We start from the raw sequence: 27171 nt of genomic DNA on the forward strand, positions 1-27171 counted from the left end.
ACACTGATATGTCTGCCAGACATGCAGAGATGCGATTCGCCACCTGGTCATCAGAAGGGGGAAAGGAGAAGATTAATTGTGTGTCGTCTGCATAGCAATGATAAGAGAGACCATGTGAGGTTATGACAGAGCCAAGTGACTTGGTGTATAGCGAGAATAGGAGAGGGCCAAGAACAGAGCCCTGGGGGACACCAGTGGTGAGAGCGCGTGGTGAGGAGACAGATTCTCGCCACGCCACCTGGTAGGAGCGACCTGTCAGGTAGGACGCAATCCAAGCGTGGGCCGCGCCGGAGATGCCCAACTCGGAGAGGGTGGAGAGGAGGATCTGATGGTTCACAGTATCGAAGGCAGCCGATAGATCTAGAAGGATGAGAGCAGAGGAGAGAGAGTTAGCTTTAGCAGTGCGGAGCGCCTCCGTGATACAGAGGAGAGCAGTCTCAGTTGAATGACTAGTCTTGAAACCTGACTGATTTGGATCAAGAAGGTCATTCAGAGAGAGATAGCGGGAGAGCTGGCCAAGGACGGCACGTTCAAGAGTTTTGGAGAGAAAAGAAAGAAGGGATACTGGTCTGTAATTGTTGACATCGGAGGGATCGAGTGTAGGTTTTTTCAGAAGGGGTGCAACTCTCGCTCTCTTGAAGACGGAAGGGACGTAGCCAGCGGTCAGGGATGAGTTGATGAGCGAGGTGAGGTAAGGGAGAAGGTCTCCGGAAATGGTCTGGAGAAGAGAGGAGGGGATAGGGTCAAGCGGGCAGGTTGTTGGGCGGCCGGCCGTCACAAGACGCGAGATTTCATCTGGAGAGAGAGGGGAGAAAGAGGTCAGAGCACAGGGTAGGGCAGTGTGAGCAGAACCAGCGGTGTCGTTTGACTTAGCAAACGAGGATCGGATGTCGTCGACCTTCTTTTCAAAATGGTTGACGAAGTCATCTGCAGAGAGGGAGGAGGGGGGGGGGCGGAGGATTCAGGAGGGAGGAGAAGGTGGCAAAGAGCTTCCTAGGGTTAGAGGCAGATGCTTGGAATTTAGCGTGGTAGAAAGTGGCTTTAGCAGCAGAGACAGAGGAGGAAAATGTAGAGAGGAGGGAGTGAAAGGATGCCAGGTCCGCAGGGAGGCGAGTTTTCCTCCATTTCCGCTCGGCTGCCCGGAGCCCTGTTCTGTGAGCTCGCAATGAGTCATCGAGCCACGGAGTGGGAGGGGAGGACCGAGCCGGCCTGGAGGATAGGGGACATAGAGAGTCAAGGGATGCAGAGAGGGAGGAGAGGAGGGTTGAGGAGGCAGAATCAGGAGATAGGTTGGAGAAGGTTTGAGCGGAGGGAAGAGATGATAGGATGGAAGAGGAGAGAGTAGCGGGGGAGAGAGAGCGAAGGTTGGGACGGCGCGATACCATCCGAGTAGGGGCAGTGTGGGAGGTGTTGGATGAGAGCGAGAGGGAAAAGGATACAAGGCAGTGGTCGGAGACTTTGAGGGGAGTTGCAATGAGGTTAGTGGAAGAACAGCATCTAGTAAAGATGAGGTCGAGCGTATTGCCTGCCTTGTGAGTAGGGGGAAGGTGAGAGGGTGAGGTCAAAAGAGGAGAGGAGTGGAAAGAAGGAGGCAGAGAGGAAAGAGTCAAAGGTAGACGTGGGGAGGTTAAAGTCGCCCAGAACTGTGAGAGGTGAGCCGTCCTCAGGAAAGGAGCTTATCAAGGCATCAAGCTCATTGATGAACTCTCCGAGGGAACCTGGAGGGCGATAAATGATAAGGATGTTAAGCTTGAAAGGGCTAGTAACTGTGACAGCATGGAATTCAAAGGAGGCGATAGACAGATGGGTAAGGGGAGAAAGAGAGAATGACCACTTGGGAGAGATGAGGATCCCGGTGCCACCACCCCGCTGACCAGACGCTCTCGGGGTGTGCGAGAACACGTGGGCGGACGAAGAGAGAGCAGTAGGAGTAGCAGTGTTGTCTGTGGTGATCCATGTTTCCGTCAGTGCCAAGAAGTCGAGGGACTGGAGGGAGGCATAGGCTGAGATGAACTCTGCCTTGTTGACCGCAGATTGGCAGTTCCAGAGGCTACCGGAGACCTGGAACTCCACGTGGGTCGTGCGCGCTGGGACCACCAGAGTAGGGTGGCCGCGGCCACGCGGTGAGGAGCGTTTGTATGGTCTGTGCAGAGAGGAGAGAACAGGGATAAACAGACACATAGTTGACAGGCTACAGAAGAGGCTACGCTAATGCAAAGGAGATTGGAATGACAAGTGGACTACACGTCTCGAATGTTCAGAAAGTTAAGCTACGTAGCAAGAATCTTATTGACTAAAATGATTAAAATGATACAGTACTGCTGAAGTAGGCCAGCTGGCAGTGGGTGCGTTGTTGACACTACACTAATCAAGTCGTTCCGTTGAGTGTAATAGTTTCTGCAGTGTTGCTATTCGGGGGCTAGCTGGCTAGCTAGCAGTGTTGTTTACGTTACGTTGCGTTAAAAGAACGACAATAGCTGGCTAGCGAACCTAGAAAATCGCTCTAGACTACACAATTATCTTTGATACAAAGACGGCAATGTAGCTAGCTAAGTAGCTAGCTACGATCAAACAAATCAAACCGTTGTACTGTAATGAAATGAAGTGAAAATGTGATACTACCTGTGAATGCGACCGGGTAGTTGAGTTCTATACAGAAGACGTTGGCTAGCGTTGGCTAGCTAGCAGAGTCACCTACGTTAAGGACGACAAATAGCTGGCTAGCTAACCTCGGTAAATTAAGATAACCACTCTAAGACTACACACTCTAAACCTAAACAACACAATTATCTTGGATACGATGATACGAAGACAGCAAAGACAGCTATGTAGCTAGCTAACACTACACTAATCAAGTCGTTCAGTTGAGTGTAATAGTTTCTCCAGTGCAGCTAATCAGTGGACGTTAGCTAGCTGGCTAGTGAAGACTACGTTAGGACGGCGAAATACGATTTGCATTTCAAATCACGAATGACTCCTATGCTGTGATGACATGAACAAAATAAATGATTGATTGATTCAGTAGCCCATTCAGTAGTAGTAAGAATTGAAGTATAGGCCTAAATTGTCGTTTCAACACTAAATAGGAATGCACTTTTAGGCCTCCAGCTCAATGGTGGTTTATACAAGGCTGCTATTCTAAGCCTTCTTATGATAATTACTGATTTATTATAATGTTGATCATAATAACAATAAGAAAGAGTTCAAGGATATAGGAGGGCTATTATAAATACATATTTTTCCTGACGATTTGGAATAGTGTAAACAACACTAAATCAATTCCGAATATCACCAGACAAGTCTAATGAGGAAAAGCCTTTATTACAGCATAGCAAAGATTAGACATTTTGTGAAATTGTTTATCCGACATGTTGTGGTTGCCTGAGGCTTCGTACTCACGGAATGATTAGACTATTTAACAAACACTCAAACAGGACACAGAAGCAGGATCTGTCTTCTTTCTGTAGATATTTATGGATGATTTATTATAGCTAAGGTTTGCACAACGGGCAATTTTTTTATTTTTTTTTTCTCGCCAACTGTCAGAAAGCGTCTCGGGGAAGCTCATCTGCGTGCTCGTCGTCTTCACCAGGTTCTTTACCTGACTGCAGTTCAGCGTCGTAACCGACTTCTTCAGTGGTCAAATACTCACCTTCGATGGCCACTTGAATAAGTGTTCTCTTTACGGATGCAGATGGCAGACCTGTGAAATCCATAGATTAGGGCCCGAATGAATATATTTTGATTGACAGAGTTTCCTTTACATATGAACGGGTGTTCATTCAAATCTTAGGAATTGTTGCATGTTGACATTATATATTTTTTGTTCGGGGGTTGAATATCCGGATAATCAATAAAAATGATTGATACTACTCAAATAGTGAAATGATTTCAAACCTTCATCCCTACTGAGAATGCAGTATATAGGTGGAGGAGGCCCAGAACCCTGTTTGCAGGATCAACCTAGATTACACGTTCTTAGTGGAGGTGTTTTGAATGAACACATTCCATCTACACGAAGCATTTAGTTCTGGCATTGCTGTCTGTATAGGGACATGTAAATGTTGACGACAACAGATGGCTTTTGCCCACACAGTGCAGTGGCCCTGTTTTTCACCACACTCCCCGAAATGCTCTATCGTTGCACCAACGTAAGCCCACCTCTGAATTTTTTATTCTGTTTTTTTTTTAAAGTGTTTGCCAAAAGCCTTGTACTAGGGAGCACGCTGTTCCTGGGACATTTAATACTAGGCGATGGTTCTCAAACAGCTCCTTAAGGACCACCAGACATTTCACAATGTTGTTGTAGCTCTGAACTGGCTCACTCGATTGACCTAGTCAAAGGCTTGATGATTAGTTGACCAGTTGAATCAGGTGTGCTAGCTGTGGAATAGATGAAGTACCTGGAATGGCTGAGGGCCCCGGGTAGAGGTTTGAGAACCACTGCACTAAGACACTGTGTGCTAGCTCTCAAACACATGGAATGTCTGGGGTTCCCCCCGAGGAGAGGTTTGAGAACCACTCGACTAGTGAGCGCGCTGTTCTACTACTTTTAATACACTTCTTCAGCGCACCCCAAACTTGATTTATTTTTCCCTAGCTTCCCCAAGTGATGTTTACAAAGATGGCCGCCCCTAGTGAGTCGTGTTTTGTTTTCTAACTGTTAGAGATAATGTACAGGGTATTGAGTGGCCAACACAGTAGGAGCCTTTATCAGTAGCTTTTCCAGCAGCTTGGGGTTTTGAGAAGCTTCTCTTCCATTACTATTGATGTAGCCAGCCTTCGTGTCACCACGGGTCATCATTTAGGCATGTACTGTACCGTAACGACTTATGAATGCCTATTAACCGGCGCCGTGGTGAAGACAAGCGTGTGAGCCATCCAATTCATAACTCATTTATATTGGATGCCTTTCGACGACAAGGACCGAAGAGCCAAGACCAGGTACTGGTCAGACATTTTTTGGGGGACACTGGTGTATTCTGGGTATTGTAGGTTACCTGTCGTTTTGTACCCAGAACTTAATGGGTGTACAATTGGTCTCACTCCATGTTATCTCAACCAACGGCCCATTCACCCACTCTTATCCCGGAACCATCTGATAATTACATATTCAGATGGAACAATTTGAATCAATTATGTTGATAGTTGCCAAATAGATGAACTCCTGTGAGTTGTTCATGTCCATTGTGGCGTGTCTGGCCAGAGTGGATTTTTTTGTTTGTTTTTGTGTCTTAACTCTTTAAAAAAAAAATCCTTTAATACTCTCCCTTCCCTTTCACCCCCCCACAGTGCCGACAGTGAAGCCGGTTCCTCTGGGGCCTGTGGTTCTGGCGGCAGTGATCGCGGGGCCCGTGTGCGTGCTGTGCTTCGTGCTGGTGCTGGTCTTCTACGTTTGCCACAGCCGGGTGGGTGTGCATCAACGCGTGCCCAACGAGGAGGATCCCTCCATGGATCACCCCTTCCTCACCGTGGGTTCCACTCTCAAAGACCTCATCTACGACATGACCACCTCTGGCTCCGGCTCTGGTGGGTTAAGGAGCCGTGGGGATGTGTGTAGAGTGTTACTCTGTGCTTCCACGGTGTGTGTCGTGTTTGTAACAGCCTAAAGGTGTGTGTCGTGTTAGTAACAGCCTAAAGGTGTGTGTCGTGTTTGTAACAGCCTAAAGGTGTGTGTCGTGTTTGTAACAGCCTAAAGGTGTGTGTCGTGTTAGTAACAGCCTAAAGGTGTGTGTCGTATTTGTAACAGCCTAAAGGTGTGTGTCGTGTTAGTAACAGCCTAAAGGTGTGTGTCGTGTTTGTAACAGCCTAAAGGTGTGTGTCGTGTTTGTAACAGCCTAAAGGTGTGTGTCGTGTTTGTAACAGCCTAAAGGTGTGTGTCGTGTTTGTAACAGCCTAAAGGTGTGTGTCGTGTTTGTAACAGCCTAAAGGTGTGTGTCGTGTTTGTAACAGCCTAAAGGTGTGTGTCGTGTTTGTAACAGCCTAAAGGTGTGTGTCGTGTTTGTAACAGCCTAAAGGTGTGTGTCGTGTTTGTAACAGCCTAAAGGTGTGTGTCGTGTTAGTTTGTAACAGTAAAGGTGTGTGTCAGCCTAAAGGTGTGTGTCGTGTTTGTAACAGCCTAAAGGTGTGTGTCGTGTTTGTAACAGCCTAAAGGTGTGTGTCGTGTTTGTAACAGCCTAAAGGTGTGTGTCGTGTTTGTAACAGCCTAAAGGTGTGTGTCGTGTTAGTAACACAGCCTAAAGGTGTGTGTCGTGTTAGTAACACAGCCTAAAGGTGTGTGTCGTGTTAGTAACACAGCCTAAAGGTGTGTGTCGTGTTAGTAACACAGCCTAAAGGTGTGTGTCGGGTTAGTAACACAGCCTCACGGTGTGTGTCGGGTTAGTAACAGCCTCACGGTGTGTGTTATCTGCTAAGGTGTGGCTTCTTGTGTTGGGCCTCTTCTTTGTTTGCCCTTTGTGTGTGCAATTGTATCAGAGTACTATTGTTCAGTGCGTGTGTGTGCACTTACCAGCATGCGTCTCTGTGTGAGTGTGTGAATAACTCTGCCAGTTTGTGTAGCTTCAGAACAGCTCTTAGGGAGGCTCCCTGCTGTGACATGGTGGGGCAGACTGAGTCAGTGACTCGCTCTCCCTCCCTCCTTCCCTCGGTGAGGTGAGTGTGTAGTGAAAGCAGCAGTTATCTTATCAGTCCATCTCTGGCTCAGGTGGGCTCAGCCTTAACCATGGCGTAATGGGTGCAGAGCTGTGTGGGGCTCTAATGACAGGGTGGTGTTGGAGCTTTGTTGGGCTCTAATGACAGGGTGGTGTTGGTACAGGGCTCTAATGACGGGGTGGTGGTGTTGGAGCGGTACAGGGCTCTAATGATGGGGTGGTGGTGTTGGAGCGGTGCAGGGCTCTAATGATAGGGTGGTGTTGGAGCGGTGCAGGGCTCTAATGATAGGGTGGTGTTGGAGCGGTACAGGGCTCTAATGACGGGGTGGTGTTGGAGCGGTACAGGGCTCTAATGACGGGGTGGTGTTGGAGCGGTGCAGGGCTCTAATGACGGGGTGGTGTTGGAGCGGTGCAGGGCTCTAATGACGGGGTGGTGTTGGAGCGGTGCAGGGCTCTAATGATGGGGTGGTGTTGGAGCGGTGCAGGGCTCTAATGATGGGGTGGTGTTGGAGCTGTGTGGTGCTCTAATGACGGGGTGGTGTTGGAGCTTTGTGGGGCTCTAATGATAGGGTGGTGTTGGAGCGGTGCAGGGCTCTAATGATAGGGTGGTGTTGGAGCTTTGTGGGGCTCTAATGATAGGGTGGTGTTGGAGCTTTGTGGGGCTCTAATGATAGGGTGGTGTTGGAGCGGTGTGGGGCTCTAATGATAGGGTGGTGTTGGAGCTTTGTGGGGCTCTAATGATAGGGTGGTGGTGGAGCTTTGTGGGGCTCTAATGATAGGGTGGTGTTGGAGCGGTACAGGGCTCTAATGATGGGATGGTGATGTTGGAGCGGTGCAGGGCTCTAATGACGGGGTGGTGTTGGAGCGGTACAGGGCTCTAATGACGGGGTGGTGTTGGAGCGGTACAGGGCTCTAATGACGGGGTGGTGTTGGAGCGGTGCAGGGCTCTAATGACGGGTGGTGTTGGAGCGGTACAGGGCTCTAATGACGGGGTGGTGTTGGAGCGGTACAGGGCTCTAATGACGGGGTGGTGTTGGAGCTGTGTGGGGCTCTAATGACGGGGTGGTGTTGGAGATTTGTGGGGCTCTAATGATAGGGTGGTGTTGGAGATTTGTGGGGCTCTAATGATAGGGTGGTGTTGGAGCTTTGTGGGGCTCTAATGATAGGGTGGTGTTGGAGCGGTGCGGGGCTCTAATGATAGGGTGGTGTTGGAGCTTTGTGGGGCTCTAATGATAGGGTGGTGTTGGAGCGGTGCAGGGCTCTAATGATAGGGTGGTGTTGGAGCTTTGTGGGGCTCTAATGATCGGGTGGTGTTGGAGCTTTGTGGGGCTCTAATGATAGGGTGGTGTTGGAGCGGTGCGGGGCTCTAATGATAGGGTGGTGTTGGAGCGGTGCGGGGCTCTAATGATAGGGTGGTGTTGGAGCTTTGTGGGGCTCTAATGATAGGGTGGTGTTGGAGCGGTGCAGGGCTCTAATGATAGGGTGGTGTTGGAGCTTTGTGGGGCTCTAATGATCGGGTGGTGTTGGAGCTTTGTGGGGCTCTAATGATAGGGTGGTGTTGGAGCGGTGCGGGGCTCTAATGACAGGTAGCGCTGACAGAGCTGCTGGAAACTGCTGTCACCCCCAGACGCCAGCCCTGCTAGCCAGGAAACGTGATGTGAGAACTGGCAAGCGGACAGGACACCGTGTCATCTCGTTCCGACCAGAAATGAACAGCTTGCCATCAGGACCGGCATAGAAATCCACACATCTAGGATACCTGGATTTAATTCAGAATCATGTTCCTGGGATATTTTACTGGGGAAAAGTGGGAATCAATATTTATGTAGGATTTTCTGGTATAGGGCAAAGTGGATTTTTTTACATTTTTTTCTGCGTGGTATCAAGACCGTCACATCTGGCAGACTGGCTAAGTCCACAATGAAGTTTGATATGATGTACACTCCAACCCCTATCTAAGTTTCCTTGTTTCAGGCTTCTAAAATGGGATTTCATTGTGACAATAGGATCATAAAGGATGACCCAGCTCAATGTTTTGCTCTTTAACTGAGGCAAGTAGCTCAATCCACAGTCTGCCTGGATTTTGTACACATTAAGGTGGAGAGGGAGAGTGAGTGGGTTTAAGGTTTAAATGTATTTTATATTGTCTCAAAAGCCATCGCAGAGACAGTTCATTTGATAACTTTTTAAACTGACGTTTGGTCCAGGTAATTTTCATGTCTTCCTCTGAATTGAGTCTTTGCTAGTGTTAAACAACTGCTACTATGTAGTGTACATTGCAGTGAGAGACCAGGTCCTTTTGAAGTGTTTTTCTAAAATGCCTTCCTCCTCTTCTTCCTCCCAGGTCTGCCCCTACTGGTACAGAGGACCATAGCCCGGACCATCATCCTTCAGGAGAGCATCGGGAAGGGCCGCTTCGGCGAGGTGTGGCGGGGCAAGTGGCGAGGCGAGGAGGTGGCGGTCAAGATTTTCTCCTCCCGTGAGGAACGTTCGTGGTTCCGTGAGGCCGAGATCTACCAGACGGTCATGCTGCGTCACGAAAACATCCTGGGCTTTATCGCCGCCGACAACAAAGGTACAAACAATCACAGCTCGCCTCTAAAGCGTCAAATCACTTTTGTAAGGGTGCGTTTACTGACTAGGGCCTCTTTTCCTTAAGGTCTGTAGTACCCTTCTATCAGTAATCTAGGTAGGGGTTCTGGTCTGTAGTACCCTTCTGTCAGTGATCTAGGTAGGGGTTCTGGTCTGTAATACCCTTCTGTCAGTGATCTAGGTAGGGGTTCTGGTCTGTAGTACCCTTCTATCAGTGATCTAGGTAGGGGTTCTGGTCTGTATTACCCTTCTATCAGTGATCTAGGTAGGGGTTCTGGTCTGTAGTAGCCTTCTGTCAGTGATCTAGGTAGGGGTTCTGGTCTGTAATACCCTTCTGTCAGTGATCTAGGTAGGGGTTCTGGTCTGTAGTACCCTTCTATCAGTGATCTAGGTAGGGGTTCTGGTCTGTATTACCCTTCTATCAGTGATCTAGGTAGGGGTTCTGGTCTGTAGTAGCCTTCTGTCAGTGATCTAGGTAGGGGTTCTGGTCTGTAATACCCTTCTATCAGTGATCTAGGTAGGGGTTCTGGTCTGTAATACCCTTCTGTCAGTGATCTAGGTAGGGGTTCTGGTCTGTAGTACCCTTCTGTCAGTGATCTAGGTAGGGGTTCTGGTCTGTAGTACCCTTCTGTCAGTGATCTAGGTAGGGGTTCTGGTCTGCCGTGGCAGTAAGGTGGACTGGACTGGTGTGGGCTTGTAAGAATATTTGGATGGTGTCCGTGCACAAACCCTGCTCGAGGTGTGTGTGTGTGTTTTTATGGAGCCGGGTCAATGGTTGTCCAGCTGCTCTGAGCTCTCTCTGACTGTCTGTAGTTAACATCACATTGATCTGAGCTCTCTCTGACTGTCTGTAGTTAACATCACATTGATCTGAGCTCTCTCTGACTGTCTGTAGTTAACATCACATTGATCTGAGCTCTCTCTGACTGTCTGTAGTTAACATCACATTGATCTCTCTCTGACTGTCTGTAGTTAACATCACATTGATCTGAGCTCTCTCTGACTGTCTGTAGTTAACATCACATTGATCTGAGCTCTCTCTGACTGTCTGTAGTTAACATCACATTGATCTGAGCTCTCTCTGACTGTCTGTAGTTAACATCACATTGATCTCTCTGACTGTCTGTAGTTAACATCACATTGATCTGAGCTCTCTCTGACTGTCTGTAGTTAACATCACATTGATCTGAGCTCTCTCTGACTGTCTGTAGTTAACATCACATTGATCTGAGCTCTCTCTGACTGTCTGTAGTTAACATCACATTGATCTGAGCTCTCTCTGACTGTCTGTAGTTAACATCACATTGATCTGAGCTCTCTGACTGTCTGTAGTTAACATCACATTGATCTGAGCTCTCTCTGACTGTCTGTAGTTAACATCACATTGATCTGAGCTCTCTCTGACTGTCTGTAGTTAACATCACATTGATCTGAGCTCTCTCTGACTGTCTGTAGTTAACATCACATTGATCTGAGCTCTCTCTGACTGTCTGTAGTTAACATCACGTTGATCTGAGCTCTCTCTGACTGTCTGTAGTTAACATCACATTGATCTGAGCTCTCTCTGACTGTCTGTAGTTAACATCACATTGATCTGAGCTCTCTCTGACTGTCTGTAGTTAACATCACATTGATCTGAGCTCTCTCTGACTGTCTGTAGTTAACATCACATTGATCTGAGCTCTCTGACTGTCTGTAGTTAACATCACGTTGATCTGAGCTCTCTCTGACTGTCTGTAGTTAACATCACATTGATCTGAGCTCTCTCTGACTGTCTGTAGTTAACATCACATTGATCTGAGCTCTCTCTGGCTGTCTGTAGTTAACATCACATTGATCTCTCTCTGACTGTCTGTAGTTAACATCACATTGATCTGAGCTCTCTCTGACTATCTGTAGTTAACATCACATTGATCTCTCTCTGACTGTCTGTAGTTAACATCACATTGATCTGAGCTCTCTCTGACTGTCTGTAGTTAACATCACATTGATCTCTCTCTGACTGTCTGTAGTTAACATCACATTGATCTGAGCTCTCTCTGGCTGTCTGTAGTTAACATCACGTTGATCTGAGCTCTCTCTGACTGTCTGTAGTTAATATCACATTGATCTGAGGACAACCGACTCACTGTGTTCATTAACCTCTCCTCACCTTCTGTTTTTCTCTCCATCATTCCAATTACTCAACTTTTTTGTTTTGTCTTTGTACATGTCTCACCCTTTGCTCTTTTGTCAGATAACGGGACATGGACCCAGCTGTGGCTGGTGTCAGACTACCACGAGCACGGCTCTCTGTTTGACTACCTGAACCGCTACACAGTCACCGTGGAGGGCATGATCAAACTGTCACTGTCCACCGCCAGCGGTCTGGCCCACCTCCACATGGAGATCGTTGGCACGCAAGGTGAGTGACAACCACGTTGACCAATCAGTCAGAGGGCACAGCAACTCTCAACAATCAGCGACTGAGGACTTTTTTTTTGGTTGAGAGATGAAGTATTCCTTTTGGTTTCATGTATAATATTTATGTTATAAACTGTGTTATAAACTGATACTATTTCTGGTTGTCTTAACTCACCACCACTGTGGCCCCTGGTGTAGCCTATTATCGGCGACTTCAGGAGCTTAACGTCAGAATCTGTGATGACCAGCAGCAGGAGAAGGGTCGGGTCGGGAAGAGTTTTTTTTTTTTTTTTTTTTTTTGGTTAGGCTAAATTGATCTCTGGCTCCCTCTATAGTAATTTGTGTGTCTGAATTTTTAATCGCAGTGCTTAAAGCATCAGACAAGCTCAGTAGCCTACGTAGATTTGATTTTTATTAACACATAAGGTGTGTCTATATATGGAAAAATACACGTTTTAAAATGTTCACCAATCGATTGGTCGAAAGAACAGATGACTCTGTCGACCAAGATTTTTGTTGTTGTTGTCTCAGGGACAGCCCTAGTCACATGATGTATACAGGCAAAACGAGACACAACTTTATATAAATAGTAAGTTGACAGTATGACTCATTCAACTAGGCCACGTGTCTTGTCCTCCACAGAACAGGAGGGAAGCTTCTACAGGAGTCGAGACTGTCATGGAATCTACTTTCCTCATTGTACAGTTCTGTACATTGGGTTTTGCCCTCTTGCTCAGGATACATGCTATAGGCCATGTCCACTAGGCAGTGGTGCAGTATTTGGGGAATAAACAAAACTGTTTATTTAGCTGTTTATGGAGCCTCCGAGCAGAACATTTTCTCAGTAAAGCAGAGCGTTCCGGAGAGACTGTATGTGAACTGTATGTGAAATCCCAATCCCCCCCTGCAGAATCTGTAAATAGATGTTAAATCATCCCTGTCAGGCCTTTGTAGTTTCTCTTCTAACTGTACACTATTACCCCCAATATACCAGCTTATTAGCCCCAATATACCTCGTTATTAGCCCCTATATACCTAGTTATTAGCCCCTATATACCTAGTTATTAGCCCCTATCTGCCTAGTTATTAGCCCCTATCTGCCTAGTTATTAGCCCCTATCTGCCTAGTTATTAGCCCCTATCTGCCTAGTTATTAGCCCCTATCTGCCTAGTTATTAGCCCCTATCTGCCTAGTTATTAGCCCCTATCTGCCTAGTTATTAGCCCCTATCTGCCTAGTTATTAGCCCCGATCTGCCTAGTTATTAGCCCCGATCTGCCTAGTTATTAGCCCCTATCTGCCTAGTTATTAGCCCCTATCTGCCTAGTTATTAGCCCCTATCTGCCTAGTTATTAGCCCCTATCTGCCTAGTTATTAGCCCCTATCTGCCTAGTTATTAGCCCCTATCTGCCGAGTTATTAGCCCCTATCTGCCGAGTTATTAGCCCCTATCTGCCGAGTTATTAGCCCCTATCTGCCGAGTTATTACCCCTATCTGCCGAGTTATTACCCCCTATCTGCCCAGTTATTACCCCCTATCTGCCCAGTTATTACCCCCTATCTGCCTAGTTATTACCCCCTATATACCTAGTTATTAACCCCTATTGTTACTGTAATTTAATTATACCAATGTGTTTTCATTAATTAAATTCCCTTCATCTATTTTATGAGAATTTGTAAGATTCTTGTTTGCATAAAATAGACGGAGACCAGTCTTATCAATAATAGGTAACATAGTTTATTCTCGGAGCGCGCTGCCACGTTACCACGAGCAACAGTTTATATACAATAACATGACGTCATTTCACTGCTTCTAAAAATGAATCCCCTCCTCTCGACCGGGACAAAGGGAACTTTATTCCGAGTTCATTCTAACCCCCCTAGCACATACACAGGACACACAACACAACTGAATTAACTTTTGACTCCTCACCAACTGACCTAAAGGTTTAGGAAATGATAAGTTAACGTTCTCATCCATCAGCCTTAAAACGCATCTCGGGTGCACGTGCAGCGGATCAATAAAATATTCTAATAATTGTAATCGCACTTCCTCAATTCAAATATTATGGCGACACTATACCAAAGATGGTTTGGTACGGTTTAGAAACTTGGGAACCAATCCCATCCGGATTAACGGACATTCTAGGGTAATAATTACGCATCCATCGTTCTCTAGTGATACTAGTCCAGAGCGAATAGGGTTTATGATATGTAGAACCATACACGGGTTTATAAAATATTATGAACTCTTTCCATAGACTGACCAAGTGAATCCAGGTGAAAGCTATGATCCCTTATTGATGTCACCTGTTAAATCCACTTCAATCAGTTTAGAGGAGAGGGAGGAGACAGGATGAAGAAGGATTTTTAAGCTTTCAGACGATTTAAACATGGATTGTGTTTGTGCCATTGAGGGGGGAATGGACAAGATGAAAGATTTAAGTGCCTTTGAACGGGATATGGTTGTAGGTGCCAGGCGCACCGTTTTGTGTCAAGAACTGTAACGCTGCTGGGTTTTTCCACTCTGAACCGTTTCCTGTTTCCTGTGTCTGCCCAATAGAAAGGATCAAAGCGGTGGAATATAAATAGGAACATTTACCAGTTTCATTTGAAGACCAGGATGTTGACAGCTGTTGACATACATATTGCAAAATAGTTGGGAATAGATTTTTGATGTGCCTATTCCCATGGTACAGGGAGTATGAGTTGATGTATAAAACGATGCAAGATTCCAGGCAGGGTGTTGACCCTGGTTGCGTCTGTGGGTCGGGCTCTGGATGGGAATCTGTTAGAGGACTGAATGGGACCTAGATGTTGAGAGACTTCACTGCACGTAGATTGTATGTTTTATATATTCAATAAAATGGTCCACTGCAGAAAGGGGGAGAGATTCAACTCAATATTAGGAAGGCGTTCCTAATGTTTAGCATATGACATCTACAGGACCATATTATGGACTAGATTTTCTTTTCACATGAAGAAGGATGCAGGGTAATTTAAAGCTAAAAATGGTCTTTCAGCTGTCCAGTTCTTTCACATCAGTGTATATGGAAGGAGTAAGAAGAGACTGCTGAGATGCTTCTCCCTGCCCCCCTCCTCCCTCTCCAACATGTCAAATACAATCATGTTCTTTTGAATCGGTGAGCTCTCGTCTAATGCTTTTCCTCTTTTCTTCTCTCTCTCTCTCTCTCTCTCTCTCTCTCTCTCTCTCTCTCTCTCTCTCTCTCTCTCTCTCTCTCTCTCTCTCTCTCTCTCTCTCTCTCTCTCTCTCTCTCTCTCTCTCTCTCTCTCTCTCTCTTCCTCAACGCCATATGTCATACATTTCAGGGAAGCCGGCCATCGCCCACAGGGACCTGAAATCTAAGAACATCCTGGTGAAGAAGAACGGGACTTGCTGCATTGCCGACCTGGGCTTGGCCGTGCGCCACGACTCTGCCACCGACACCATCGACATCGCCCCCAACCACAGAGTAGGGACCAAAAGGTAACTGGATCCCCCATTCGGGCTCTGTTATGACTCTTATTTGGGATGGCAATTTGATAAAGAGTGAGCCGCCATGCCGGCTCTTTGATGTGGTTAGTGGCAACTTCAAACTACTCCACCTCAACCATTGAGCAGGAATCAGAAGGTAACAGGTGAGGATCACACCTGTCATTTGTTGTAACGATGTGATGGGAGATGCCGTTCTGGCTCCCACAGCTCATTGTAATGGCTGGAGGTGTCTTGAAACTGGTTGTCAATTCTGGCTCTAGAGTGCTGCCGAGCCCTCAACCACAGAGTGGGGAAACTCAAAGATAACTGGAGCCCCACGGGGCTGTCATTCCGCCTCGTTTGAGCCGTCATTTGTAGTGACGGAGCCGCCATCTTGGCTCTGACAGCCGCCACTCGCCATCATAGGCAAAAGGTGAAGGTGCAGTGAAACCCGTCATCTTCTCCGGCTCTCCAGAGAGGTCTAGCAGGTAGGTGAGGAGGGGAGGAGGAAGCGTCATGTCATGGAAACACGACGTCTCTCCCACCCTGCAGCAGAATCGATGACATTTCCCCCTTTTCCACAAGACAAGCCTGTGTGGTTGGAAAACACAGAGGTGATGATGGCCACACACACACAGCCGATCCTACCAGCTCAGGCAGTTACGAGCGATGTGCGTCGTTTCCCCTACTTCTATAATTCAACTCCAATAGAAAGAGGAGAAAATTGTCTTGACAACCATATCGCCGATTTTGCTTTCTTCTTGAATAACACTGTCTTGATTCAGTCTTCTGCGGTGTGTATCAAGCAACCCACCAATTCACGATGTAGATTCTATTCCGGCTGCTGTTGTTGACTGGACGGCTGCCACACGGAGCAGCTGTGTTACAACACTCTGCTAGTATAGAGCACCATGTGTTGTGTTACACAGCTCTGCCGGTATAGAACTGAGGCCCAAGCTCATTAATATCGCATGGTATTATTCATAGTTCACATCCGTTGTTGTTGCATCGGTTGTTGCATCCGTTGTTGTTGCTTTGTTGGTATCGTGGTCGGCTCCAGGACACGACACCGTGTAATATAACACGCTCAAATGGTAAAGCAGATTGAATCCTGCCTCCCTTGTCTAAGTGCCGTCGACAAGCACCTGGGAACCTGCTAGCCATTAGCCTAGAGGTGGAACCCTGTGTGACTTGTTTTCTCAGCCTTTATGTCCCCTCTGCCCTTCCTTACCTCTCTTGCACTCCTCCTCCCCTTCTCACTTGCTCCCCTTCCCTTCCCATCCCTCTCTCTTGCCCTCCTCCCCCTCTCTCTTTTCGCTCCCTCCCTCCCTATTCTCTTCTCCCCCATCTCATCCTCCCCTCCTCTCTATTCTCTTCTCCCCCTCTCATCCTCCCCTCCTCTCTCTCCCTCTCTTGCTCTCCTCCAATCCCAGGCTCTTGCTCTTCTCCCCCACTCTCTCTTGCTCTGCTCTCCTCCCCCCTCTCTCTTGTTCTCCTCCCATCCCTCCCTCTCTTACTCTGCTCCCCTCCCTCCCTCTCTTGCTCTGCTCTCCTCCCCCCTCTCTCTTGCTCTCCCCCTCTCTCTTGCTCTCCCCCTCTCTCTTGCTCTCCTCCCCTCCCTCCCTCTCTTGCTCTCCTCCCTCCCTCCCTCTCTTGCTCCCCTCCCTCCCTCTCTTGCTCTCCTCCCCTCCCTCCCTCTCTTGCTCTCCTCCCCTCCCTCCCTCTCTTGCTCTCCTCCCCTCCCTCCCTCTCTTGCTCTCCTCCCCTCCCTCTTGCTCTCCTCCACTCCCTCCTCCTCTCCCTCTTGCTCTCCTCCCCTCCCTCTTGCTCCTCCCTCCCTCCCTCCCTCTCTTGCTCTCCTCTCCCTCCCTCCCTCTCTTGCGATCTCCCTCCCTATCTCTCGCTTGCAATCCCCCTCCCCTACTTCTCTTGCTTTCCTCTCTCTCCCTCTCTCTCTCTCTCTCTCTCTCTCTCTCTCTCTCTCTCTCCCTCGCTCTCCCCCTCCCTTTCTCTCTTGCGATCTCCCTCCCTTTCTCTCTCTTGCGATCTCCCTCCCTTTCTCTCGCTTGCGCTCCCCCTCCCCTACTTCTCTTGCTCTCCCCTCCCTCCCTCGCTCTCCCCCTCCCTTTCTCTCTCTTGTGATCTCCCTCCCTTTCTCTCTCTTGCGATCTCCCTCCCTTTCTCTCGCTTGCGATCTCCCTCCCCTACTTCTCTTGCTCTCCCCCTCCCTCCCTCCCTCGCTCTCCCCCTCCCATTCTCTCTCTTGTGATCTCCCTCCCTTTCTCTCGCTTGCGCTCCCCCTCCCCTACTTCTCTTGCTTTCCCCTCCCTTACTTCTCTTGCTTTCCCCTCCCTCCCTCGCTCTCCCCCTCCCTTTCTCTCGCTTGCGATCCCCCTCCCCTACTTCTCTTGCTCTCCCTCTCCTCTCTCTCTCTCTCTCTCAATTAAATTCGAAGGGCTTAATTGGCATGGGAAACATATGTTTACATTGCCAAAGCAAATGGAATAGACAGTAAACAAAGTGAAATAAACAGGGTAAACATCATTAAACATTACACTCATTATACAAACGTTTTAAAAGAATATCGACATTTCAAATGTTATATTATTGGTAATGTACAGTGTTGTAACAGGTAGTTGAAGTATGAAAGGGAAAATAAACAGATAAATATGGGTTGTATTGACATTGTTTGTTCTCCACTGTATGTCCCTTCTCATGGCAATGGGCCACACATCTTGCTGCTGTGACGGCCCACTGCGATATTTACCCTAACAGATATGGGAGTTTTTCAATCTTTTGATTTCTTTTCAAATTCTGTGTTGATCTATGGGACATTTGTGTCTCCTAATGTGGTTACACATTTGGCAGGAGGTTAGGAAGTGTAGTTTAGTTTCCACCTCCATTTCGTAGGCCGTGGGCACATAGGTTGACATGGCTCCCTCGAGAGATGACAGGCTATGGCGGCCTCTCTCAATAGCAAGGCTATGCTCACTGAGTGTACATTTTGGTCTCTCTCCCTGGGCCAGGCAGGTGGTTGTGTGTTTTGGTCCAGACTGACTGACTGTATGTCTGTCTACCTGGCTGGCCCACTGGAATCTGTGGGGCTTAATTAAGTGGAAGTCTCAGGGACTTTACCCCCCTCTGGAACTGTGGAGGGAGATTAGGCCCAGCGCAGCTAAAACCTTTCCTTCCTGTGGCTCCAACTTTCCAGAGGAGAGAGGAGCCCCCTTCCCAAAACATTATCCCCCTCTCATCTCCCGCTAGGAATCTGGGATTTCCTCCCTTAAGGAACAAAATGGCTACTAACAGGATTAGAGATGTTGCCCCTGACGACTGGTTTAAGGTCAGTCTAATGATGCAGGTTGGGATCTGGAGGGGAAACTGATCCTAAATATGTGCCTAAAGGCCGGGAAACGTCCAAACTGCGATGGATTAGCTGGCTTCATCTCCAAATGTTAAGGGGGATAGTGTTTCATATCGCTCGGAGATACTGTGTTGGGAAATCGCGCCAGGCTGAGGATGCAATCAGTTTTATTGTAGTTTAAAAACCGAGGAACGGTTGCATTTTTTAATGCTTTGGAGTGTTGGGCAAATATTGATCAACTTCATTAACTATTTTGAGTGTTCTGAATTATAGGACACATCACTGCACTCTATACTCCTCTGTAAACTGGTCATCTCTGTATACCCGTCACAAGACTCACTGGTTGATGCTTATTTATAAAAACCCTCTTAGGCCTCACTCCCCCTTATCTGAGATATCTACTGCAGCCCTCATCCTCCACATACAACACCCGTTCTACCAGTCACATTCTGTTAAAGGTCCTTAAAGCACACATATCCCCGGGTCGCTCCTCTTTTCAGTTCTCTGCAGCTGGCAACTGGAACGAGCTGCAACAAAACACTCAAACTGGACAGTTTTATCTCCATCTCTTCTTTCAAAGACTCTTACTGACAGTTGTGGCTGCTTTGCTTGTTGTCTCTACCTTCTTGCCCTTTGTGCTGTTGTCTGTGACCAATAATGTTTGTACCATGTTTTCTGATGCTGCCGTGTTGTGCTGCTGCCTCAGTGTTGTGCTGCTGCCTCAGTGTTGTGCTGCTGCCTCAGTGTTGTGCTGCTGCCTCAGTGTTGTGCTGCTGCCTCAGTGCTGTGCTGCTGCCTCAGTGTTGTGCTGCTGCCTCAGTGTTGTGCTGCTGCCTCAGTGCTGTGCTGCCGCCTCAATGCTGTGCTGCCGTGCTGTGCTGCCACCTCAATGCTGTGCTGTCATGTGTTGCTGCCTTGCTATGTTGTCGTCTTAGGTCTCTCTTTATGTAGTGTTGTCTCTCTCATCGGGATGTGTGTGTGTTCTCCTATATTTGTATGAATTTATTTTGATTTTAAATCCCAGCCCCCGTCCTGGCAGGAGGCCTTTTGATAGGACCGTCATTTTAAATAATAATTTGTTCTTAATTTAACTAGGGCAAGTCAGTTAAGGTTAAATAAAACATGAATTCAAAAGGAATCAGCGAGTGTATCACCACCAGATCTAATAAGGAAGGCGTTTCGTGATTTTTATCGTCGATATGCAACACCTGCTCACGGAATTCAGACATTTTTTTTTCCCCTCAGTGTGGAAGGTTGTGGATTGGGCTTGTGAAATGAACGCTTGTGAAATGAACGCTTGTGAAATGAACGCTTGTGAATTGTTCCTTGATGGTTTTTACCCTTGTGGGGAAACGGGCTTCATTTTTCAAAGGTGCATGTGCCAGTTTTCCTGCAAACGTCGGTATTTATAAATGTTGAACTTGACGGGAAAGTGTGCGAATGTCCACGCCAATCTCAAACCGCACGCGCGCACAACCTCTGGGAGGTGGATCAATTGTAATAGCAAGCAAATAGGCTTATTGATCGTTCTGGTGAAATAGGTGTTTGATGCATGGGAATTATAACAATGGTATTGGATCAATCCCTATATAAAAATCATATCAATAAGTCCCAATAAATCCTAGAATCTCCACATCCGGCAGAATTTAGTATCAAATGCGTTGTTGATAAATGAGGCCCCAGAAGTCCTCACGAGGATAGTAAAACGAGGGGATATTTACCGGTCCCCAGACTCCCCACGAGGATAAAGGCTATTTTAGGTTCACGTTTAGCTGTACAGTTAGGGGTTAGGGGTTACAATTAGGGGTTAGGGGTTAGGTTAAGGGTTCAGGGCAAATACGAAATTGAATTGGAATCAATTGTTTGGTCCCCACAAGGATAGTGAAGTGTGTGTGTGTGTGTGTGTGTGTGTGTGTGTGTGTGTGTGTGTGTGTGTGTGTGTGTGTGTGTGTGTGTGTGTGTGTGTGTGTGTGTGTGTGTGTGTGTGTGTGTGTGTGTGTGTGTGTGTGTGTGTGTGTGTGTGTGTGTGTGTGTGTGTGTGTGTGTGTGTGTCTACTATCGTATCTAACCAACATTACGGTCTCTCTCCCTCCAGGTATATGGCACCAGAGGTGCTAGACGACTCGATAAACATGAAGCATTTTGAGTCGTTTAAGAGGGCAGATATCTACGCCATGGGCTTGGTGTTCTGGGAGATAGCCAGTCGATGCTCTCTGGCAGGTATGTGTGTTGCCCCCCCCCCATAGTCACTCAGTAATCCAGTAGATGTTCTGACAGGTACAGTGCCTTGCGAAAGTATTCGGCCCCTTGAACTTTGTGACCTTTTGCCACATTTCAGGCTTCAAACATAAAGATATAAAACTGTATTTTTTTGTGAAGAATCAACAACAAGTGGGACACAATCATGAAGTGGAACAACATTTATTGGATATTTCAAACTTTTTTAACAAATCAAAAACTGAAAAATTGGGTGTGCAAAATGGGTGGACCTAGGAGGGAACCTGGGAATCAGGCCCACCCAACCACTGGGGAGCCGGGCCCAGTCAATTTGCAATTTTCCCCACAAAAGGGGTTTATTCCCCCCCATGCAATCCCACAGGTGAAGAGTCCGGATGTGAAAGTGCTGGGCTAGCATGGTTACACGTGGTCTGCGGTTGTGAGGCCGTTTGGACGTACTGCCAGATTTTCTAAAATGATGTTGGATGTGGCACATGGTGGAGAAATGAACATTCAATTATCTGGCAACAGCTCTGGTGGACATTCCTGCACGCTCCCTCAACTTGAAACATCTGTGGCATTGTGTTGTTCGTGGCCTTTTATTGTCCCCCAGCACAAGGTGAACCTATGTAATGATCGTGCCGTTTCTTTATCTTGATATATCATACCTGTCAGGTGGATGGATTATCTTGGCAAAGAAGCAATGCTCACTAACATGGATGTAAACAAATTTGTGCAGACATTTTGAGAGAAATAATATTTTAGTGGGTATGGAACGTTTCTGGGTTCTTTTTATTTCAGCTCATGAAACATGGGACCAACACTTTACATTTACAATTTGTTCCAGTCTACTATATAAAAATCACATACAATTCATTGAAGTATATGAGCTACTTTTGATGCATGAGGGAAAACACAATTTTCCCTTGAGGAACAATAAAGTTTTGCATTGCACTCTGTCAAGCCATTGTGATGTATTTTAACGCGTCTGACGTGTTTTGCGTCAGGCATCGTTGAAGACTACCAGCTGCCATACCATGACCTGGTGCAGTCAGACCCTTCTGTGGAGGAGATGAGGCGGGTGGTGTGTGATCAGAAGCTACGACCCAACATTCCAAACAGGTGGCAGAGCTGTGAGGTAGGTGACACGTACACACACACACACACACACACACACACACACACACACACACACACACACACACACACACACACACACACACACACACACACACACACACACACACACACACACACACACACACACATCTTTGGTTTTTTAACCTTTCACATTCCTAGTTATGAAGTGGGAATCACCTCGCGGGAATGTGTAGCGTCTTCTCTTTGAATGCGGCCATAATACGTTGCCAAATTTCCTCAACTGAAAATCCACACGAGAGGATTTCTCTCCAGATAGTCTTTCCGAACTACTGTCTGCCTCACGGTGCGTTTAAACCCAAGAAAGATCAAAGCCCACAAACCTGAGACTCTCCAATGTGTCCATCTATCTCAGTGAAGACTCACGTGTCACATAAGAGGCGCACAATTGGCCCAGCGTCGTCCGAGGTTAGGGGAGGGTTTGTCCGGGGCAGGCTATCATTGTAAAAATAAGAATTTGTTCTTAATTGACTTGCCTAGTTAAATAAAGGTTACTTCCCACCCTAGGGGAAAGTAAGTGTGTTGCAACTCTCCCTCTCTCGCCGTCTCAAGTTTTCCCCCTTCACATTCTCATTCTCACACTCTCTCTTGACTCTCTCTCTCTTTCTCTCTGTCTCCTCTCTTTACTTTCTCTGTCTCTTTACTTTCTCTCTCTCCCCTCTCTTTACGTTTTCTCTCTGTCTCTCTGTCTTTCCTCTCTCTCTGTCTCCTCTCTCTTTACTTTCTCTCTCTCTCTGTCTCCTCTCTCTTTACTCTTCTCTGTCTTCTCTCTCTTTCTCTCTCTCTCTGTCTCCCCTCTCTTTACTTTCTCTCTCTCTCTGTCTTCTCTCTTTACTTTCTCTCTCTCTCTGTCTCCTCTCTTTACTTTCTCTCTCTCTCTGTCTCCTCTCTTTACTTTCTCTTTCTCTCTGTCTCTCTCTCTTTACTTTCTCTCTCTCTGTCTCCTCTCTTTACTTTCTCTCTCTCTCTGTCTCCTCTCTTTACTTTCTCTCTCTCTCTGTCTCCTTCTCTCTTTACTTTCTCTTTCTCTCTGTCTCCTTCTCTCTCTTTACCTTCTCTCTCTCTGTCTCCTTCTCTCTCTTTACTTTCTCTCTCTCTCTGTCTCCTTCTCTCTCTTTACTTTCTCTCTCTCTCTGTCTCCTCTCTCTTTACTTTCTCTCTCTCTGTCTCCTTTACTCTCTCTCTTCTGTCTTTCTCTTACTTTCTCTCTCTCTCTGTCTCCTCTCTCTTTCTCTCTCTTCCTCTCTCTCTCTTTCTCTCTCTGTCTCTCTCTCTCTCTTTACCTTCTTTACTTTCTCTCTCTCTCTGTCTCCCCTCTCTTTACTTCTCTCTCTGCCTCTTTTTACTTTCTTTCTCCTCTCTCTTTCTCTCTCTGTCTCCTCTCTCTTTCTCTCTCTCTCTGTCTCCTCTCTCTTTACTTTCTCTCTCTCTCTGTCTCCTCTCTCTTTACTTTCTCTCTCTCTCTGTCTCCTCTCTCTTTACTTTCTCTCTCTCTCTGTCTCCTCTCTCTGTCTCCTTTCTCTCTTCTCCTCTCTCTTTCTCTCTCTCTCTGTCTCTCTCTTTACTTTCTCTCTCTCTCTCTCTCTTTACTTCTCTCTCTCTCTGTCTCCTTCTCTCTCTTTACGTTCTCTCTCTCTCTGTCTCCTTCTCTCTCTTTACTTTCTCTCTCTCTGTCTCCTTCTCTCTCTTTACTTTCTCTCTCTCTCTGTCTCCTCTCTCTTTACTTTCTCTCTCTCTCTGTCTCCTCTCTCTTTACTTTCTCTCTCTCTGTCTCCTCTCTTTACTTTCTCTCTCTCTCTGTCTCCTCTCTTTACGTTCTCTCTCTCTGTCTCCCGCCCCACCTCCGTTTATTGGTGTCCCTGTTTGTTGACTGTAAAAACTGATACATTAGATTAGAGTCAATCCACAGTAATAAAATCCTGCAATCCAATCTGGCAGCTATGACCTGGCCTAAATGGCTGCCAATATGTTAGGACTGAGCTGAATCTGCTATTAACACAACAACGTGACCAAGACAGTGAGAACACTGTTCCTGATACCAAAATGACAGTCTGATTGGCATAAATAGTGCTTCTACACCTGCATTGCTGGCTGTTTGTGGTTTTAGGCTGGGTTTCTGTACAGCACTTTGAGATATCAGTTGATGTACGAAGGGCTATATAAATAAATTTGATTTTTATTTATTTATTTTTTTGCCTAGCAGGTATCAGCTGATGTAAGAAGGGCTATATAAATGGATTTGATTTGAATGTATTTTTATGGTTTGGCCAGAAAATGTTGCCACACACACACACACACACACACACACACACACACACACACACACACACACACACACACACACACACACCAAAGTAGATTTTTTTGTAGACACCACAACACAAATATTAAGCATTGTAACAAATCAATGCCAATTGATCGCACTCGTACTTACAATACAACTAACACAGGATGTCAAGACATTCCACCTGCTTAAACTGTATCTGGATACTTGTATGTATATAGAAACACACAATACCTTATAATGATAAAGCAAAAACAGTTTTTTTGGATTTCACATTTCCGTAAGTATTCAGACCCTTTACTCGATACTTTGTTGACATTCCTTTTGGCAGCGATTATAGCATCGATTCTTCTTGGGTTCGACGCTACAAGCTTGGCACACCTGTATTTGGGGAGTTTCTCCCATTCTTCTCTGCAGATCCTCTCAAGCTCTGTCAGGTTGGATGGGGAGCGTCGCTGCACAGCTGTTTTCATGTCTCTCCAGAGATGTTTTCATCTAGGATCTCTCTGTACTTTGCTCCGTTCATCTTTCCCTCGATCCTGGCAAGTCTCCCAGTCCATGCCGCTGAAAAACTTCCCCACAGCATGATGCTGCCACCACCATGCTTCACCGTAGGGATGGTGCAACGGTTTCCTCCAGATGTGAAGCTTGGAATTCAGGCCAAAGGGTTCAATCTTGGTTTTATCAGACCAGAGAATCTTGTTTCTCATTGGAAACAGGATGCATCTGAGCACCATTTCGAGTCTCATAGCTATTGGGTCCGAATACTTGTGTAATAAGGTATTTTTTGATTTTTATTGTAATACATTTGCAAAAAATGTATGGGCTATTGTGTGTAGGTGAGAATTATGTATTTATTGATTCCATTTTAGAATAAGGCTGTAATGTAACAAAATGTGGAAAAAGTTGAGGGTTCTGAATACATTCTGAATTTTGTGTGTGTGTGTGTGTGTGTGTGTGTGTGTGTGTGTGTGTGTGTGTGTGTGTGTGTGTGTGTGTGTGTGTGTGTGTGTGTGTGTGTGTGTGTGTGTGTGTGTGTGTGTGTGTGTGTGTGTGTGTGTGTGTGTGCGCACATACATATTTACAGTTGAAGTCAGAAGTTTACATACACCTTAGCCAAATACATTTAAACTCAATTTTTCACAATTACTGACATTTAATCCTAGTAAAGATTCCCTGTCTTAGGTCTGTTAAGATCACCACATTATTTTAAGAATGTGAAATGTCAGAATAATAGTAGAGAGAATTATTTCTTTCTTTCATCACATTCCCAGTGGGTCATAAGTTTACATACACTCAAATAGTATTTGGTAGCATTGCCTTTAAATTGTTTAACTTGGGTCAAACGTGTCGGGTAGCCTTCCACAAGCTTCCCACAATAAGTTGGGTGAATTTTGGCCCATTACTCTTGACAGAGCTGGTGTAACTAAGTCAGGTTTGTAGGCCTCCTTGCTTGCACACTCCTTTTCAGTTCTGCCCACTAATTTTCTATAGGATTGAGGTCAGGGTTTTGTGATGGCCACTCCAATACCTTGACTTTGTTGTCCTTAAGCCATTTTGCCACAACTTAGGAAGTATGCTTGGGGCCATTGTCCATTTGGAAGACCCATTTGCGACCAAGCTTTAACTTCCTGACTGATGTCTTGAGACATTGCTTCAATATATCCACATAATTGTCCTACCTCATGAAGCCATCTATTTTGTGAAGTGCACCAGTCCCTCCTGCAGCAAAGCATCCCCACAACATGATGCTGCCACCCCGTGCTTCAGTGTTGGGATAGTGTTCTTCGGCTTGCTAGCCCCCCCCCCCTTTTTCCTCCAAACATAACAATGGTCATTTTGGCCAAACAGTTCTATTTTTGTTTCATCAGACCAGAGGACATTTCTCCAAAAAGTACGATCTTTGTCCCCATGTGCAGTTGCAAACTGTAGTCTGGCTTTTTTATGGCGGTTTTGGAGCAGTAGCTTCTTCCTTGCTGAGCGGCCTTTCAGGTTATGTCAATATTGGACTCGTTTTACTGTGGATATACAGTGGGGCAAAAAAGTATTTAGTCAGCCACCAATTGTGCAAGTTCTCCCACTTAAAAAGATGAGAGACAAACTATGACAGACAAAATGAGAAAAAAAATCCAGAAAATCACATTGTAGGATTTTTTATGAATTTATTTGCAAATTGTGGTGGAAAATAAGTATTTGGTCACCTACAAACAAGCAAGATTTCTGGCTTGAGTAATCATGTTGAACAGTTACACACAACAGGAGCACATATACGAAAGACTGATGTAGTCAGCTAGCTAGCCATAGGAGTCCACTAAGTTAAGTAGTGTCATGTCTTTGGCTATGCCGGATTAAGTAATTACTATTACTTGATTGAGCTAATCATGTAAATGTAATTAACTAGAGAGTCGGGCACCACAAAATAATATTTATAGAGCTGTTATCTTCCGAATAAACTCTTAAAGACCTAGTAATATTTTACATCAATAGCAGTAAATATCAATCGTCATCTTACTTCAGTCTCATCTGAAGGTCGTAAATTATTTTATCAGCACGAACCCTGGCTAACAAGTTGAATCAGCAATACAAAATTGGGTTTAATTAATTATTTACTAAATACCTAACTAATTACACACAATTAATCATAACTTGATTACAAATGACGTCATAAAGGAAAACGTCCCTGGCGGGCGGAACAGATATGACAGCTTGTTACACAAAGGAAAAGGGGCTGGGTTGAGTGAAAGAGCGGGAGACTGGGAAGAAGGGAAGAAGCTGTGCTATCGTAAATACAGTATCTTATGCATTCTAAATTACCGTCCATTTGGAAAAGGAAAATGCAATAAATATTTACTCTGAGCTGCGCTTTAGTAGGTTGGTGGTAGATGGAAGGCCGTGTTGCCAAACCGAGTACTTTGTCCTTTGAAGAATGTCTCTGGTGGTCAAATGGATATGTTGTAGTAACGTCGTTGTGTGGTAGACGGGATACTCTGTTCCTTCCTAACCTGCGTTTGCAGCTGCGGATGCTAACTCA

At 46.2% G+C, this 27171-nt stretch overlaps 1 protein-coding gene across 3 annotated transcripts in view; it reads left to right on the forward strand.

Moving 5' to 3' along the window:
- The window catches only part of LOC123991414 (TGF-beta receptor type-1-like), an 83292-nt gene that overhangs the window by 51665 nt on the left and 4456 nt on the right, over positions 1-27171 (forward strand). Inside the window, exons 3-8 of one of the 3 annotated variants that reach the window (XM_046292990.1) lie at positions 5293-5529; positions 8995-9225; positions 11479-11646; positions 14973-15129; positions 20577-20701; positions 21706-21836. In XM_046292990.1, the coding sequence (XP_046148946.1) occupies positions 5293-5529; positions 8995-9225; positions 11479-11646; positions 14973-15129; positions 20577-20701; positions 21706-21836 (1049 nt within the window). The remainder of the gene's footprint in view (positions 1-5292; positions 5530-8994; positions 9226-11478; positions 11647-14972; positions 15130-20576; positions 20702-21705; positions 21837-27171) is intronic. The other 2 variants (XM_046292991.1, XM_046292992.1) reach the window with 2 other exon arrangements.

The sequence above is a fragment of the Oncorhynchus gorbuscha genome, linkage group LG12 (genome assembly GCF_021184085.1).
Source record: "Oncorhynchus gorbuscha isolate QuinsamMale2020 ecotype Even-year linkage group LG12, OgorEven_v1.0, whole genome shotgun sequence".
NCBI classification, from domain to species: domain Eukaryota; kingdom Metazoa; phylum Chordata; class Actinopteri; order Salmoniformes; family Salmonidae; genus Oncorhynchus; species Oncorhynchus gorbuscha.